Raw genomic sequence first — 19442 nt, 5'->3', positions numbered from 1 at the left:
AAGAAAGAAATGATGAAGTGATGGTCCCACTACTTGCATCACTAATTCCCCCAGTCAAATTACCATAAAGGAACCTATAAAAAAACTAAAAGACACTGAAAACTATACAACATCGATGATAGAAACAAAAAAAAAGACACAAATAAATTAAAAGATATTCCGTGCTCATGGACTGGAAGAATTAATATTGTTAAGATGTCCATACTACCCAAAGCAATCTACAGATTCAACGTAATCCCTATCAAAATTCCAATGGCACTTTTCACAGAACTAAAACAAATAATTCGAACATTTATATGGAACCACAAAGACCCTTAATAGCCAACGCAATCTTGAGAAAGAAAAGAAGACAGCTGGACACATCAAGCTCCCTGATTTCAAACTACAGGGTGGGGCAACAGTAGGTTTACAGTCGATCATATGCAAAATAATACAATAATTTAAAAATAATAATACAAGAATAAACTCTATGTTTCACATGCTAACATCTATAAATCTACTTCTGCCCCACCCTATACATTACAAAGCTGTAGTAATCAAAACAGTATTGTATTGGCATAAAAATAGACACACAGATCAATGGAACGGAACAGAGAGCCCAGAAATAAACCCATGCATATGTGGTGAATTAATTTACAACAAAGGATCCAAGAACAGACAATGAGGAAGGGACAGTCTCCTCAATAAATTGTGTTGGGAAAACTAGACAGCCACATGCAAAATAATAAAACTGGACCACTATCTTATATCGTGTACAAAAATTAACTCAAACTTGATTAGACTTAAATATAAGGCCCGAAACCATACAACTGCCAGGAGAAAGGACAGGTTGTAAAATCCAAGAGGGACCACATCAAACTATAAAGCTTCTGCTCAGCAAAGGAAATCATCAACAGAATGAAAACGGCAACCTACTGAATGGGAGAAAGCAATATATCCGGCAAAAGGTTAGTATCCAAAATATATAAAGAACTCATACTACACAATAGCAGAAAACCAAACAATTCCATTTTAAAAATGGGCAGAGGATCTCTTAAGTGACATTTTTCCAAGTATGACATACAGATGGCCAACAGGTATATGAAAAGTTTCTCAACATCACTAATCATCAAGAGTATGCAAAATAAAAACCACAATGAAATATCACCTCACACCTGCTAGAATGACTATTAGCAAAAAGACAAAGAATTACAAGTGTTGGTGAGGGTGTGGAGAAAAGGGATTCCTTGTGCACGGTTGGCAGGAATGCAAACTGGTGTGGCCACTATGAAAAACAGTACGGAGGTTCCTCAAAATTTTAAAAATAGAACTACCATATGATACAGTGATCCCACTTCTTGTTATTTATCTGAAAAAAATGAAAACACTAACTCAAAAAGATGTCTGTACTCCACGTTCACTGCAGCATTATTTACAACAGCCAAGATATGGAAACAACCTAAGTGTCCGTTGCTGTCTAAATGGATAAAAAATGTGATATATATGAAATATTATTCAGCCATAAAAAAGAATGAAATCTTGCCATTTGAGACGATATGCTAAGTGAAATAAGTCAGACAGAGAAAGACAAACACTGTATCATCTCACTTATATGTGGAATATAAAAAAACCACCACCAAGCTCATAGAACAGATTGGTGGTTGGTAGAGGTGGGGAATGGGAGGGGGGCAAGAGAGGTGAAGGGGATCAAAAGGTACAAATTTCCAGTTATAAAATAAACAAGTCATGGGAATGTAATGTATTGCATGGTGACTATAGTTAGTTAATACTATAGTGCATATTTGAAAGTTGCTAAGAGAATAAATCTTAAAAGTTCTTATCACAAACAAAAAAATTTCCATAACTATGTTGGTGATGGTAACTAGACTTATTTTGGTAATCACTCTGTGGTATATACAAATATTGAATAAAAAAAAGAGAGAGAAGTAAGAGGAAGCAACCAGGAAAGAAGCAGCATAAATATGAAAAACAAACCACAGATTATTTGAAAAATTAACTCTTGCTTATGAAAATCAGAACTTTACTACTAAACTATCCTTCTAAGGACACAAACTATCCAAGTGTCAGTGGATGCTGATATTATACAAGTTTCTGACTTTTCAGATAAATACTTAAAAGTAGAGATCACTTCAGTGATTCTATTACTGAGAATAAAGTAACTGTTGCTAAATTCTAAATGTAAGGTGGTTTCTTTTCAAATGATTTTAAAATTTCTAACAGGAAGCCATTAATAAACTAGAAACGATGGGTTACACACCTTTTCTTTTTTAAAAAAACAAATCTAATTTAATGTAACATGAAAACAAAAGGGTCAGGTAAAACAACTAAGTCAAATGTTCAAATGCTTCAGGTAACATGAACAGCCAATATATAAAGGGTCACTTAACCTAGCTGGTTTTTCCTAGTCTATAGACACTGAAGAAGTTTCATTTACATGTTCTTTTGTGTATACTGACAAACTCTTTCCTGGAAATCACACTATTTTTGTGATAAATGACTCTGTGACTACAGCACAGACTTCATGTAGAATACAACAATTATTCAATTGATTTTATTGCTGATAAACAGTAGTGTTAAAAAGAACACTATAGATAGTAAGCTTAGGTTGAAAAGCAATTTCAGCATTTTGCTCCAATACAAGTGACTATTTTAAAACTACAGTTAGTGTCTCTAGGCCTTTTCATATGTATGGTACTACTCAAAAGTGTGGTCCTAGTTTTACTTTTATCTGGAATATAATCACCAAGCTGCTTTTTAAATACAAGTAAGTACTTGATATTCATGGTCAATAACTGTTTTCTAACAGGCAAAGAAGGAAGTAAAAGAGGGCAACAGGGTATAATTTCATGACTTCTGAAAATGTTGCTACTAAAATTCAAACAGCACAGTAAAAATAAAAATCACAAATTTGTAATAATAAAGTTCATCATGAAATGATTCTCAAGAATTCTTGATTCTCAAGAATCAAAGTTGCTTACAATAAATAATAATAGTACAAACCAGACTGTAATTATGATACTATGAAATGAAAATAAGTCACCTTAATTTTATTAACAATTAAATTTATCCAAACAAGTTATTCTGAAATAAAGCACTTTCCTCTGACCTGTAGAGCCATTATTTTAAAACTCCAAGACTTATAAAATATACTGCCATGTAACAAAATTATGATTTTTTTCTATTGAAATATTTATGCAGTCCTTTTTTGTTGTTTGCTTGTTGTTGTTTTGTTAATTCTCACCTGAGGATATTTTTTTCCATTGATTTTTTTAGAGGGCGGAAGGGAGGGAGGGAGAGAGAGAGGGAAAAACATTGATGTGAGACACATAGATTGGTTGCCTCCCACACTTGGCCGGGGCCAGGGATCAAACCTGGAACCCAGGTCCACGCCCTTGACCGGGAAATTGAACCCACCATGCTTGAGTGTGGGGGCCGGCACTCTAACCACTGAGCCAAACAGGCTAGGGCTTATTCAGTCTTTATTACACTTTATGTGTTCAACCCTGATAGGATAATAATTCATAAGCTGATCTATTTGATACCGTTGATTTAAAAATCACCATTTAACATTTTTGTTAAATTGCTGTTTAAGTAACTATAAAAAATAATATGCTCTTAAATTATCATTAACATTCTCAATTGATTTAGGGGATTATTTACAAAAAGTCTTTTGTATTCCATTTTTTATTCATATATTTTATATATGCAAGGCTTTAAAGTAATAATTTTAGTTATTATTCAACACAAACCTAGAAGGCAGATTAATACAGCCTTATTTTATTGTGAAAAACAAGGAGAGAAAGATTAGGTAAATTTAGTACAGCTTCACACACCGGAACTGGATTCCAGTCTAACCCAAAGTTATTCACTGTCACTGGTGAACAAATTTTTCTTGGATTTGCATCTCTGTTATAACTTTTAAAACCTCTTGTTATCCTGTGGCTTTAGTTTTACTAAGCAGGTAGTTTATTCAGATTTGGGAAGGGGAGGGGTTCTAAAGTTTAACTTTGATTACAATTAAAATATCCTAAATAATCACATTCTCATAAAATAAAAAGACTACTTTTTTTTAATGTTCCTAAAACCCTTGGGATTTTTTAAACCTCTGCTACAGTTCTAAAAATACTAATGGACAAAATGCTGTAGATTTAAAATTTTTATCAGCAGAGAAAATAAATACTACCATATGTGCCTCTAAAAATATAATTTAAAAATACAATCACTGAGACTTTTAAAAAAGTTAGGAAGACTTGCCTGGCCGGTGTGGCTCAGCAGTTGAGCATCGGCCTATGATCCAGGAGATCAAGGTTCGATTCCCGGTCAGGGCACATGTCCAAGTTTTGGGCTAGATCCTGTGGGGGGGGGGGAGGGTGCAGGAGGCAGCCAATCAGTGACTCTCTCTCATCATTGATGTTCTATCTCTCTCTCCCTCTCCCTTCCTCTCTCTGAAATCAATAAAAATATATTTTTTAAAAAGTTAGGAAGACTTCATTATTAACAGAATAATATAACAACAAATTTATTTAATGACTTTAAAGTTTCTTATTCTCATCAGCTGATGTAATTTTCATTTTTCTTTAAATGCTTAAAAAAAATAGTCATCCCACTATCAATCTCAATTTCTAAACAAATATAATCAATAATATCTAACTCTCACATCGGAAGGATACCACAGAGTATCTCAGAGCTGATATCATTTTCAGCACTTTTTGGATGAAAGACTAGAAGGTAATAGTTTTAAAAACCTTCAAAATAATGCCATGTAATATTGCTGACCTGGCAGGAGTTACTCAGAGCTACAGGAATCCTTTTAGATTATTAAAGTCATAAAGGCCAATTATATCTTTGCAGTCATTCTTTAAAACTAAAAAAAATGTTTAATGCCTCCTCCAAATGTTCATTTTTGTGAATTTTAATGCATCAGGTCATGATGCAATTTGTAATTTTTTACTTGATAAATTTCATATGAAGCACAGTTAAAATTTCTATTACTTACTTGACTGGAAAAGTAGTTTTATTGCATATATCCTCTCATTTAATTTCCATAGTGTTTTATGGGATATAAATGACTATTATCTCCATTTTACAGATGAGGATATAAAAGTCTGGAAGAGTTGAACTATCTCCCGTGGCCACAGTTTGAAATGCTGGAAGTGAAACTGGAACCCCGAGGGTCTAAGGGCAGTGCTCTGTTCTCAGCCACTATGCTGCATCATATTAAATAGCTGAACTAATGACATATTTCAAATCTTATTTAAAACAAATGAAAACTGTGACTATTTTTATTTCATTATTTAATTACAATAAAATTATATTCAAAATTACTAAAGAATTTTTTGTCTTAAAGAAAAAGCTAGTAATAGTATTACAGACAGTTCGAAAAATAGCACACAATGATATGATCACTGAGGCATAAAATGAAATAAATCTAAAGGAGTTATGAGTTTTCTCTAGGTAATTATTAATGCATTTCCTTTTAAGTGGTGACTGCTCTTAAATTTAAAAATAATCCACAAATCCTGTAATGAAAGTAACAACATAAGCCTTATTTTTAGAAAATTTTAAGGAAATTAAAAGGATGGCATCAATTTAAATTAAACATAAATGAAATAAAACAGCGTTTGAAATAATGCAATAAGTGGCAATCGGAAATTCGGCCAAAGACTACATACTGTCCTCACAGCAAGTTTTATTCTCCACAATCAATCAGAACAGAAAAAAAATACCAGAAACCTGGGATGACACACAAAGTCTAAAGAATTCTTTTTTAATCAGCAGTTGCTAGTTCCTCCACAGTGAAACGCGACACTTTGATTTATACTTCCTTTCAAATGATTTTCTATTATGTTTTCCTGAGCCAAAACATTTCCCAAGGCAGTCCTCTGTGTGCAGAGCTCCGTGCAACCCACCATAAAACTTCTACGCTCTGTCCCCGCTGAGTTGCTCCCAGCTACTGCTTCCACCCAAGGGAAATGTTTTCCTCTGGGGGTTTTTCTCAGTTTCCTTCTCAAAAGCACCAAGGGCGGGGCAGTGCGGTCAGTGCTGAGGGACAGCCCGTGTTGGGTGCTACTGTACCTTCGCAGGACAGGCCATGGGAGGTGACTCCAGAAAGACTCTCTCGGCACACGTTACAGAAAGTGGGTCGGGCGTGGGAGCAGGCGTACCAGTTATGCATCCCTGAGAAATGTTCCACATTAAACTGGGCCACCTACAAACGAGACATTAGCACAGATTTGCCAAACAAGAGAACAAGACTACAGGCACTTAACATTTGGAATGTATATAGTTATGATTTAAATTCCAAATCCGTATTTTAAAAATGAAAACACTTTGCTTTAAGTAAAAATAATGCAATATCAGGTTTAAACAAGTTGCTGAATGAATCTACACGTACTTATTTTTTGCAGAATACAGCATTAGCTCTTCGGTTAACATTCTCTAAGAACACGAGAAGGCAGAAGAGCTGCTACTTTACCTCATAAGGTTCTCTGGTCTGTACAGACTTCAGTGAGCTGATCCAATCCTCCATCTCCTTTCTGTTCTCAGCGCACAGCATTAGTCGTCTGAATGGAGTGATTATCTGAAAGGGATAATTCAATCTAATAATTGTTAATAACCAACAAGAGAGATTATTGCAAAACCTAACATCTTACAAGGTATTTTCAATTCTAATCTCTGAGTCCGTATTTCCTTGATGAAGGCAAGAGTCTCTGTAAAGTGAGTTTAGTTCTCTGAGTATGATGCAATGTGGTCTAGGAAAGAAAACTTCTAAGGATCCTTTTCTTGACTTTGATCTCACTAGGTATTTACCAGGCTTTTTAGCCCCTTAACAAAGGTTATGAACCCAAACAAACAATGTAGTATTTTTTCATAAAATGTATCTTTAACGTGTGTTTTTTAAAAAATTAATTTCAGAGAGAGGAAGGGAGAGGGAGAGAGAGAGACATCAATGAGAGAGAGTCATCTATCAGCTGCCTCCTGCATGCCTCCTACCAGGGATCGAGCCCATAACCCAGGCAGGTGCCCTGACCAGAAATCAAACAGTGACCTCCTGGTTCATGGGTCAACACTTAACCATTGAGCCACACTGGCTGGGCCATAAAATGTATGTTGAAAATTGATTTTAAATATACTTCAAAATAATTCATGGTAAGCTTAGAATTAAAGCATAGCTATCAATGTGGAATTTTTTAAATTGAATATCCAAGTAATGCACTATGAAGTGGTTTTATAATTGGCTTACAATAGTATCAAGTACATTCTATTATTAAATAATGTTGGGTTTCCATATTTCCACTGCCTATTTTAATATGATTTATATGAAGGATTTTCCCCATTGTGTAGAACTCCACTGTGCTACTTTTTGGTGAGAACAGTGGAGAAGAATTAGCATGAAAATTGTTTAGCTGGTTTTAAGGGGAAAAAAATAATTGTGACTTTCATCTTTTTTTCATGTCACTAAAAAAGGCAAATTAATTATATTAAGAATCTTAAAGCAAGTAAAATGAAAACTTCATGCTGTTATAGCACCAAAAGCGATTCAAAGCAGAATTCTGAAATGACTTGAAAGAGCCCCTATTTATGTGTGAATACAATATTCTGGTTGCAATCTTAAAGTTGCTAAATCCTAAGCATTTACTGCAATTAAGGGACCACTTATTTACTTGTGGAAGAAGAGCAAAATGTTACATTCCCACCCAGACACTATTTCCAAATAATAAATTATATATTTATTTATATAGCACATAAGTTTTCTCAGGTTAAAAGCCATTTGATCAAGTGATAATCTACATAACTGCATTACAGAGCAGATTTCCCAAGTCATGAAAAAGCAATAATCATTTTTTAAAAAAGGAACCCTTCCCAAATGGAGTAAACTAGCAATCCTCAATCACTACTGTTCATCTTAGAAAATAAGTCCATTATTTAAAACTACAGAGATCAGCCCAGTCTTAGCTACTCACCAGTCATTGCCTCTTCTCATATGCCATTAGTTTAGGCTACACAATCCTTCCTTAAGCCACGAGGCCTTGAATACATCTGAGAGGCACTCCTACTTATACAGCTGGCCAGAGTCACATGGAAGAGGCGCTTTGGGTATTGGGTAATTGCATATGAAATTGAACAGAACCTCCCCTTTGCATTTTCTTCTGTTTTCCACTACCTCTTTGGATAAAGCTTATTAGCAGTTGGTCACTTCTCTTCTAGAATAAATAGTTAATGCAAAGAGCAATGCCTCCCTCATTACTTAGAAGCCAAATGGATGCTTTATTGCTTCAAATGTTTTTCTGGGCCAGCTCATCAAAAGCAGCAAACAATACCATTAAATCATAATGCGCTCCTGGCTCTGAAGACTGGCACCACACTCTCGAAATCTTAAAGTTTCACTGGACTGAATACAGCTGATATTTACCTGAACAAACATCACCTCTAGCATTGTATTTATTTATTTAGCTATACTACATAATGTAACTATAAAGATTCCCTGTCCTTAATTATGATGTTACAATGAGATAAGTATTATTCAGATAAATAAACCAGGTTTGCTATTTTATTCTTTAATTTTGTTTTTCTTTAATTGTAAATAAAGCAGGATGCCTGAGGTTTAAACTATCTTTAATGCCTTTATATTCTTAAAAAATCATCATGAATTCAATAAAAGGGGAGCTACAATAGAGAGATAGCTTCTCATTTTCCTTCTCATTTTTGGAACTACATAATGCTCAATTCTAAAGATTTCAGCATCATAAATCGTGAGTGTATCTGATACACTGATGACCTAAAACATCAGCAATCTCTCCTTTTTAATAAAAACTTGTATAAAATGGACAATCATAAGCAAGTAAAGATTATAACACATTTAAAAATAATAATTACGTTTTTAAGGCCAAAAGAAATTATAAATAATTTTGATTTAAGGAATCTACTGATTATGAAGTTACACTAAAAGAAATGGGCATGAAACAGGAAATCCTTCATAAATTATGCGAGGCAGAGGTGTCTGGCTTTTGCGGCTGCACCACCAAAAATACCTCAGTGAGCAGCCCAGAGTTGCCTGGGCCTAACTGAAGACAAGGCTGCCGGAAAACCTGTAGCATCTCCCAGACGGGCCCTCTCCCCTCAAAGGTAACCCCTCATTAGCCTTCAATACTCTGAGTCCCCTCCCCATCTCTTATTTAAATTCTTCCCCATCTCCAACCTTGGGACGAAAGGGAATAACGGTTGTTAACCGACAGGCACTGGTTATATCCTAACTGAACTCCATTACAGTACAGTGGTTTTTCATCCAAATCTTTCTTAGGAAAATATCTGGGGAGCAGTAAACTCTGAAAAATGTTTGGTTCTTACTCTGAAAGTATATCTGACTCAGCCTTTTTATTCTGACAAATGAGTAAGACGAAGAGATGGAAGGACAGAGGAGATGTGGGGAGGGGGTTATTCCAAGGGAAGACTGACAGAGCCTGTCGGGGGCCCACACAAGATATTTCTGGAATAAGAGGGCTCTTTACATATCTTGAAGAATCTTCAGCGTACCTATCCTAAAGTGCCCCTCAGCCCCTGTCCTCATCTCAACCCCACTCTTATTCTCTCTTCCTACTGTTCCACCATTCCCAAGTAATTTTTTTCTGGCACATCTGAATTTACTTCAGTAATTAGTTTTTTTCAGGCTATAACCACCACTCCCACCTCAGATCCCAGAGCACATCAGTCCGCCTGCTCATGCCCCCCGCATTTACTGAGCGTGTACCACAGGCTGGAGCCCAGGGGGTTCGAACCACATGGCTTTGCCTTAATAATCTAGAAGGAAGCAAACCAAGGTTTACTCGTCTGAAACAGTGCTGTACAAGTCAGAATACAAAGGAGAAACATCTAATCGGTTCGTCTCCTAAATGCTACTGCAAATTAACATACAAATTCTCCATTAATAGAGATATTACTCTGAGAGTTACTGGCCTATAAGGGTTAATCAACAATACTACTACATGTGCATAAGAATCAAGAATTTTTCAGTCCGATGAAGCATGTTACTATATAAGACAGATATAAGGCAACATGGCATTAAATGTACAAAATTCCATAGAAGAGGAATATCACAGTTAAGGCTTTAAATACACAAACACGTACAGAAGAGAAAAGTACATAGTCAAATCCTATGCTGCTTATTGTTCAGGGTAGGAATTACAAATCATTTTAATTGTAATTTGTTATTGGTTTTTCTGTAATTTCTAAATAAATACGTAGTACTTCTATAATAAAAACATTATTTTTTTACTAACAGAAGAATAGAAATTTAGAATTTAAAATTTTGCTTTGTTCCAAAGCCGGAGTTCTCAAACTCCGCTGCACATTAGAATCACCTGGGAGACTTTTAAAATCCCAATGTCCAGGCCACACTCTACAAATTAACTCCGAAAATGAGGGTGGGACACAGCTACCAGTTCTTGTTTTGCTTTTCTGAACTCCCAAGTGACTCTAGAATGTAGCCAGGTTTGATAAGCAGTGCTCTAAAGATATTTTATGTTTCCTCAAACATTGTTAGAGCTTGAGAAATGAGAAAAGTTTCCGCAGAAGTGAATTACAGAGAATTGCAAATCTGCAAATTCCCAGTTGGAAACCACTAATGTAACAGCAGTGATTCAGAGCCTCAGCTCTGGAGTCAGACAGACCTAGACTGAATGCCAGCGGCATCCTTTCTTATCTGTGTGGCTGTGGACCCGTTTCTGGGCTCTCTGAGCTTCAGCCTCACATCTGCTCAGTGGGGACAGAATGATGTGAATTAGTGAGACAACTCAAGTAAAGAATTCAGCAGTGTCTGTTACAAAGCCAAAGCTCAGTAAATGCTAGCATCACAATTCTTAGCGCTGACAAATTAAGTACTATATGCTTACAGATTTCTTCTGTAATGAACACATTTGTGTGTGTGTGAATCAGTCACAGACAAAAGTAACATAGTTTAAGTCAGAAATGGAGGCATTTTGCCGACAAAATAGTCACTGACTAGCAAATCACCAAAACAGGAAAAATGAGAATGACTTCCTTCTTAGAAGATAGTAGGATAATATCAACAAATTAGGAGGAAAATGTCCCCCATTAATTGCACTGCATCTAACATTACCCAAAGCAGGACTATAAGATGGTAAGGGGATTACCAAAGTTAAGAGCATCAGATCCCAGTAGGTATCATGCCTAAAGTATTCAAGATAAACAGTTCCTCATCTTAATTCAGATTTTTGATTCTGCGATGAAGGAAACTGCAACCTTCTCTGGTAATTTTAAATGTCCAACAACTTTTTCTGTTAGGCAATTCTTCTCCTAAAGTTCTTTACAACAAACTGATCGCATCAGCCCTTCTGCAGCAACTCCTGTTTTATCCTTAGTGATTAATCCTGAATTGCCATGAATGAAATGAAAATTCATGTGCCGAGAGCAGCCTTTCTTGGAAAGCAGGACAAAGTTTAGTTATGCTGTAATAATGCTTCATTGTCTATATTTATTATAACTTAGGGGATATAACTTTTGTTAAAAGCTGAATCAGGTATAATTATATGTCTCTTTAATACTAGGTTTGCTATAACTGTAGTTGCCAACTGCTTAGTCTTAACATACCTCTTCCATTCTTCCTCATAAAACCTATATCCAACTCTTAAATTATGTATGTTGTTTTCTTTCAGTCTTCCTTTATGGAATGAAATAAATCACTTTGACAACTTAAAAGTGCCAAACTACAATGTAGCCATGCATCTCAAGTGACTATTTTGAGAGCAGAGATGTTACATATTTCAAAGAGCAAACTGGGGACCTCTACATCCAAGAGCACAGATCCTCAACTATGTGCTGAACATGAATCAGGCCAAGTTTTTTTTCCTTCAAAACATACCCATCCATACTCTATACCAGACTTGGTGAATCAAAATCTCACTGCGAGGAAGGCGTGGATTATTTCAGATGTCATCTGTAGTCTGGCAAAGCTACACAGGTAACTGATCCACACCCCTGTTTCCCAACCACGAAGGGTAGAGGCATCCAACTTTCCCATTAGTAAAGGCAGGATTTCCTCTAAATAATGTAAAAGCAAGCACTCTAATCTTGTAATCTTGGCTCCCTACCTCCCTTTTCAGCACTCTTCTGCTCTCAAATTTGCAGTGTTCGCACCTGACTCGAATAGTATTCCTTTGTGTACGACCAATCTGAACTCGCCTAGCACCTACAGCACCCCACACATGAGATCCCAAAATGGCAATCTCTGATTTTTTTGTTTGACCATTCCATTTGAACCCTGAAGTGCTGTGTTATAAAACAACAACAAAATTAAAATCCATCATATTAGACAGATACTTTGCTCACTCACAGTACAAGCACTTTAAACCTATTTTCTTCACCTGGCCACTTCGTACCTGTGTATCGCCCCATGGGCTGCATACCTGTGTATCACCCCGTGTATCACTCCGTGGGCTTCAAACCTGTGTATCACCCGTGGGCTTCATACCTGTGTACCACCCAGATCGCAAGTCCTGTACAGACTCTCTGAATCCTTCACCTCCCAGAGCCAATACTCCCCTATTTTATTATCCAGCTGCCTCAAGTTCCACGTGTTTTCTAAAATCACAACTACTGCCTTAAAAAGTCATTTTTTTTCTGAGGCGTTAGTGGACGATAAAGGTTTAATGCATATTTTCTGCCAAGGGTGCTTGAATTTTAACAAAAGACTAAGAAAATACAATGCCACACAACAAATGTATTTCTGGCACCAAAATCAAAGAAAGTGACACAGGTATTTTCAACATAGTATAATTTAAAGGTTTTAAAAATATATATATTTTTACTGATTTGAGAGAGCAAGAGGAAGAGAGAGGGAGAGAGAAACATCGACGTGAGAGAGAAACATCAATCAGCTGCCACCTGCACAACCCTTAACTGGGGATCTAGCCCACACCCTGGGCATGCGCCTGACAAGGAATCAAACTGCTGGCCTCTCAGTGTATGGGACGACACAACCAACTGCGCCACACCAGCCAGGGCTCAACATAATATAACCTAAATCAGCAACACCATAAACATTCACTTTACAGCTGTAAACACTGTGCAATCATTAAGTGCTCACAAAGAAAGAGTAGTTCCATAAACTCCTGAAACACCAATTTCACAATCTCTAAAATGACGTTAAAAAAACTTATAAAGATGTAACGGACTAACAATAAGACTGAGGTTGACAGGTAATTCACACACATGCAAGAACCCCATTATTAATCTTCAGGTTACGTTTACGAAGCAATTCTGCTATGCAGGCAGCACACTATGTAAATAGGGCTTTAAATCATTATGCTTGGCAGTATTCCCTTTTGGAAAGATCTAAAAATCTCCTCAGATGTCTGTTTAGAACCATAATTAGATTTATATACAAACACAAGAGTATCTTTGAAAATCATTCCACACTTCTGGTTTTGGCTGACTGATCACCCTTCTAACTGATGAGTCATTTTAGCTGAGTAACAACTTACTTGCTAGTGGGCATTCCCGTAACATAGATCAGGAGGGATCAAACCTCCCCACAGGCGCTCACAAGAAAGAGGGAGGCCTTGGTCACGAGCGTGGGGAAGTCAGCCCCATGCCATTTATTTTCCTATCTAAAGAGAAGTTATTTATCATTTGCCTATGACTTTATTTCCAATAAAAATCAAGGAATCACCTATATATTGACATACATAATTGAGAATTGTGTAGCTTAGATACGAAACATTATTCATTTGTGACAAGATTCTACAAAACAGCACCAGTACTGAAAATTTCTAACGGAAACATTCTGTAAATATATAACACAATTATCCTGAGAAATCAACTAATTATAGAAAGAAAAAAAAGACTTCTGGATGAGAACAGAAGATCTTTGCAAGAGTATGTCTATCTTCTTATCTACAGGAATACTTGGCTAAAAACTTATAGCAAAAAGGCAGTATCTTGTTGATTTGCCAGTCACCTAAGTAGGAACTAAATTTTGTTAAAACATATTGAAGAGAGAAAAATTAATGTAGATGCTAAATGAGTTGTCCACCATTAGTTAATACACTTCTCATATGGGGAGTTAACAAAAAAGTAACAGCATTGTTATAACAAGTTAAAAAAAAATTATTTCTTCCCTATAAAATTTAATTGAGTAACTACGGTCAACTCAGTAAATGTTTTTCTCTCAAAGCTTCCGTACAGCCAGGCTGTGTTTGAGAAGGAAGGCAAAGGAGGGAGGGTTCAAATTACACAACCACGTTTCTAGGGCTACATACTGAAGGATGTGGGGTCTGGTAAGAGGATCGAGAAGATTTGCTTTAAAACACTTAGGATAAAATAGGGAGAAGAGAGAACAGAGGAAGCCAGTGTGGCAACATCTAGATAATAGTAGGAGCTGGGCAATGAGGAACTGTTATTCTGAGTTTAACTGTGAGAATAACTCACAGTTATTCTGAGTTTGGGTATATTTGAAATTTTTCATAATCACATAAAAAAATATACTCAAGCATTTGTGAACCCCAAGCAAAGTTCTTCAAGGATCTAAAAAGGTGAGGAACCTGAGTGTCTTAGTCTCATATCGACCCTGTTCAAACCTTGGCCCTGAATTCATCTTGCAGACCTAAGTCTCTGACCTCTTATCTCCCCACCCCACCCATCAAATTCAAATTAGACAAGTAATGTGGTTCCCTTGCTCAAGTGATCTAAAATGTCCACCGAAACTTCTGGTCACTGGTGGAAAGGGTGGGAAGGACTGAGCTGAAAAGAGCTATGCAAATCTTACTTCCCTTAATTCTTGAGCCTCAATGATTCTGCTTAAGATTTGGTCAGCAGATCACAAAACCTCTTTGGCGAAGAAACTATGACTTCAGAACAATGTCGTTTTCCACATTAATTTCATTTCCCTGTATTACCTAATGTTGAATTTTTTTATTGTCTTAAAGCAGGGGTGAGAAATCTTTTTCTGCAAAAGGCCATGCAAAATTATCAACTTAAAAATTAACTATGAAAAAAGCTCCTAGATTTAACTGAATTTTGAGTCCTGCCTGCGGTTGCCTTGGCAGGGCCAGGCCAAATGATTTCACGGGCTGTATACGGCCCGTGGGCAGGAGTTCCCCACCCCTGCCTTAAAGTATCAAATATAAATAAAATACAAATTCTGATACCTGTTTCCATGAAAACCACCTTTAAAGATCTTAGAGCTATTAGTACCAATATTTTCATTATATACACTATTTCCAAAGGATCTCACTATTCTAAAAAGCAAATTTTTCCTTTATTTAAATTAAAAAATCCAAAATAATCTAAAATCACAATTTTACTGAATATTTGACAAAATATTATTAGTAAATATTAATATTAATATATAAGCTTATTGTTTAACATAAAGACATAAGATAGCAGAATTCAAACACTTTTCGAATCAGCAATTTTTCAAATCAGTATTATATAATTTATAGTCTTAGAATCTATTAAAATTGTAAAAGAAAGCAGTCTATTTAACATCTTCCTGAGACTATCTTGTCTTAAAGCTTTACTTCAGAGCAATAGTTTTGTCATTTCCCAGAAGCTTCCCATTTAGCAGAGCCCAAGGTAGAAAGGCATAGTGAAATCGTGGAGGTGAAGACAGTCCCTCTGTGCGTGTTGTTCTCCTTTGCCCTGCTCTCCCTGGAAACATGGCAAAGGCCTCAGAAAAGCTACCAAGAAAGGCTTTCAGTGTTACTTGTTGGGGTTTTCTATCTCTTACATAAATAAGTGCATGTATAATAATAAACCACTGTTTCTTTGAAGATGAATAAAATTTGGATTCAAGTCACTTTAAAACTATTAAAGTCTCAATACAGTACTGAATGCCTCTTACAACTCAAACTATAATTACTAATGTTTAGTTAATCCTCATTGTACTAAGTTTCCTATTGCTCTATAACAAATTATTCTTTTACAGTTGTGATGGTGAGAAGTTAAAAAATCAAGGTGTCCAGAAGGCTGTGTTCCTTCCAGAGGTTTTAGGGAAAGTCCATTTCCTTGCCTTTCCAGCTGCTAGAGGTCACCTGAACTTCTTGGCTCACGCCCCTTCCTTGCATCACCCCAACCTTCCACTTCCATAGTCGCACCTTCTCTGAATGATTCCTCTTGCCTCACCCTCTTATAGGGACTCCTGTGATTACACTGGGCCCACTTCAGAGAGTCTAGGTTAATTTCATCTCAAGATCCTTAACATAATCACAGCCACCAAGTCCCTTTTGCCTTCTAAAGTGACATCCAGAGGTTACAGGGATTAGGACATGGAAATCTTTGTGGCGTGTTTAGCCAACCACACCCAGAAAATAAACATAATGCATAATTATAATTTTTGATATAATAATGAACTGGTAACTCAATGACACTTGTAATCTATTTTCTTATTATAATAATAATTTCAATTAATATGCATGGATACAATTTTTCTTCAAAGGAATACTTAAGTTCATTAAACACAGGATACTTATGAGATGATTACATCCTGTACATCTTACATTTTCAAAGTGCTTTGCTATCAATAGGGTCACATATGTCACCGCATTTAATCTTTTATATAAGTGACCTGCATGGTAGGTAAAAACAAATCAGCTTGTTTAAAATTGCAAACTCAGTAAGTAGGACAGTCAGAGGGTACATTAAATCTTCCAGCTTCAAATCACCATCCCTCTTCTCTGCTATACCAGACAAGTGGGACCTGTTTCACAGTTGCCTTTATGTGGACCACAGACCTTGCCTAAAGCACAACATTCATGGTGCTATAACTGGATATATGTAGCTCTAAGAAATCAGCTGTTATCAAAACAAGTATTAATAGAAAATAAAAGAATTAAGATATAGGAAGTTTCAATTAGCAATAACAAAATAATATTTCCTGTAAAAATTTTCAAAGTAATTAAGCTATAACTTCCTTTAGCTAAATAATAGCTGTAACTGTATCTTATTACTAAAAATAGACTTGGTTCATGAAAACTGGTTAAAAAAATATAAAAATAACTGATTGGCACCCTAAGACCAGACAGAAATCAATTAACATCTAGGCTGACAATATAAAGCAAGCATATTTCACAACTACGAAAGAAAAATAAAACAATTCAAAACTGAAAGGCAGGCTGCACAAATGAGCTGCATAACTCAGTATAGTTTGCTTCATGTTTGCAAACTGACATCATCCTAGAAGAGCAGGTGAAAATGCCACCTGTGCTGCTTTCTCTCCCCTTAAAAGTCATCAGGGCTACTGAGTTATGGCTCAGTTCTATACATATTTGAGCACTCTTTAAAGATAAGTGAGGAAGGGAATATGAAGGTGCTGCTAAAATTAATAATAGTAATAATAATGATTTAATTTACTAATTCAGACCAGTCTCTGAAAACCGGGCACCTTTAGATAATAAAATATTGACAAGATTGTAGTCACATATAGCACTGTATCTTAAGTATTACATTGTACATGGGAAAGTGGCTTTCTAATATTAATTGCAATAACAAGGATCACGGTGGTTTCAGGAATTATTTATGTAGGCTGTCACATGCACTTCCACTGTAAATTAGCAGTATTAGTTAATGGAAACATTAAAAATTTTACTATTCATTTAGTAGTTCCAGACTGTACCAGAGATGGGAACAAAGCATTAGTCCCATTCCCCTGGCACAAGCTCTGTTGTTTTATAACAGTAAATTGCTTAGTACAGGGCATGTATGTAATGGGACATTTCAAAACAAAATAATTATCTTGTTTGTAGCAATCACCACAAAACTAAAATATTTCTAAAACCTAATTTTTCCATTACACCATAATCATACTTAGGGAATAGAGAAGATATATGAATATGCTGAAACTTTAAAAAGATCCATGAAAATTATAATGAAAAAGTACTTTAGACCATTTAATACTTTTTAAAGCATCTCTCTCAATTGCATGCAGACATCACCAGGATATCTTACCATCATTTCAAATTCACAATGTCCAATTCACAATGTCTTCATTTCACTCCCCCTAAACCTAGTTTTTTTCTCATTTTTCTACCCTCAATTAAAGGAATCATTTATATACCAATCCTCCCAGTTTCAACAACTCTATGTTAGTTTCTTCCTCTCCCTTCTCCTTTCTCTTTGGCCACAGCTCTCCAGCCTTCCCCACAAAATCTCTCATTCATCCTAACTCCCCTCTCCTACAGACAGATGTACCCTGGCGGTGGTTTCCTCGGACATTGTAGCAGTGTCCAAGTTGGGCAAATCTACCACTCTTGTCAAATGCATCAGATAGGAAACTGCCAGAAAGAGCTCCTATGGAGCATTCAAATATCTTCTGAGCCCAGCCAGGCATAGCTCAGCGGTTGAGTGTTGACCTAGGATCCAGGCGATCAGGGTTTCGATTCCCGGTCAGGGCACATGCCCAAGTTGCAGGCTCAATCCCCAGTTGGGGGCGTGCAGGAGGCAGCGAATCAATGACTCTCTCATCATTGATGTTTCTATCTCTCTCTCCCTCTCCTTTCCTCTCTCTGAAATCAATAAAGATATATTTAAATATATATATTAATTTTTTTCTGAATAGGTAATACATATTTGTGATACAAAATCCAAAATGTGTTTAGAATGAAAAGTATGTTTCTCTCCAAAGCCAGGCCCCAGCTACTGAATTCCCTTCCTGAAGCAAATAAATACTTGTCAGCCTCTGTGTATCTCCCCAGATCAATATGTATCTCTGCATACACAACAAATACGTGGTCTTTTTAGATTTAACACATGCATGTGTGTACACACACACAAACACACACAGAGAGTAACATTTTATACATACACACTGTTCCGCAGCTGGCTTTTCCCACTGATTAAAATTTTGAGTTCACTGCATGTTGTTAGAGAGCTGACTCATTCTTTTTCCTGGTTGCATAACATTCCACTGTGTGACATATTTCATAATTCATTTTAACCAGTCCCTAACTTCTACATTTGGGTTGTTTGTGTTAAACCTCAGGTTAAAATCTTTTAGAAGCTTTTCAACAACCCTTTTGAGGATGGTCATGTGAGTCTTTGCTGGTGGGCATATGTCCACCCCCTGAAAAGAAATATAATCTAAAACATATCCACATGAACAACACTTTCGCTGTACACACACACACACCTCTCTAAATTCTTACAAAGGTGTTCAAAGGGACAGGGTTTTGCAGCTTTATCCTGACAGCTTTTCTCACATTATGAGCCTAACAATTAGGGCAGCTCTAATAATATTGTTGAACAACTATGAGAAATTAATTATTGTTAGAATCCTTTATTGATGGAATTCTGAAAATGAAAATGACCAAGGTTTGTGCAGAAATCAGATCACAGAGGCCAAACAGTCAATCCAATGGTCTTATAAACATGAGATAACACAGAACATACATATATACAACACATAGAATACTGTCACTCTTCCATTCGAA

The 19442-nt window shown here is 36.1% G+C and overlaps 1 protein-coding gene across 5 annotated transcripts in view; it reads right to left on the bottom strand.

The window, feature by feature from the left end:
- The window catches only part of DGKH (diacylglycerol kinase eta), a 169310-nt gene that overhangs the window by 65028 nt on the left and 84840 nt on the right, over nucleotides 1-19442 (bottom strand). For all 5 annotated transcript variants that reach the window (XM_081128802.1, XM_081128800.1, XM_081128803.1 and 2 more), the window contains exons 5-6: nucleotides 6476-6580; nucleotides 6076-6208 (exon numbers count right to left, since the gene is read on the bottom strand). In XM_081128802.1, the coding sequence (XP_080984928.1) occupies nucleotides 6076-6208; nucleotides 6476-6580 (238 nt within the window). The remainder of the gene's footprint in view (nucleotides 1-6075; nucleotides 6209-6475; nucleotides 6581-19442) is intronic.

Source organism: Miniopterus schreibersii (genome assembly GCF_964146895.1).
Source record: "Miniopterus schreibersii genome assembly, chromosome: 2".
Taxonomy (NCBI): Eukaryota; Metazoa; Chordata; class Mammalia; order Chiroptera; family Miniopteridae; genus Miniopterus; species Miniopterus schreibersii.
Note: the sequence above shows the minus strand (reverse complement) of the source record. Positions and strands in the feature narration are given on the sequence as shown.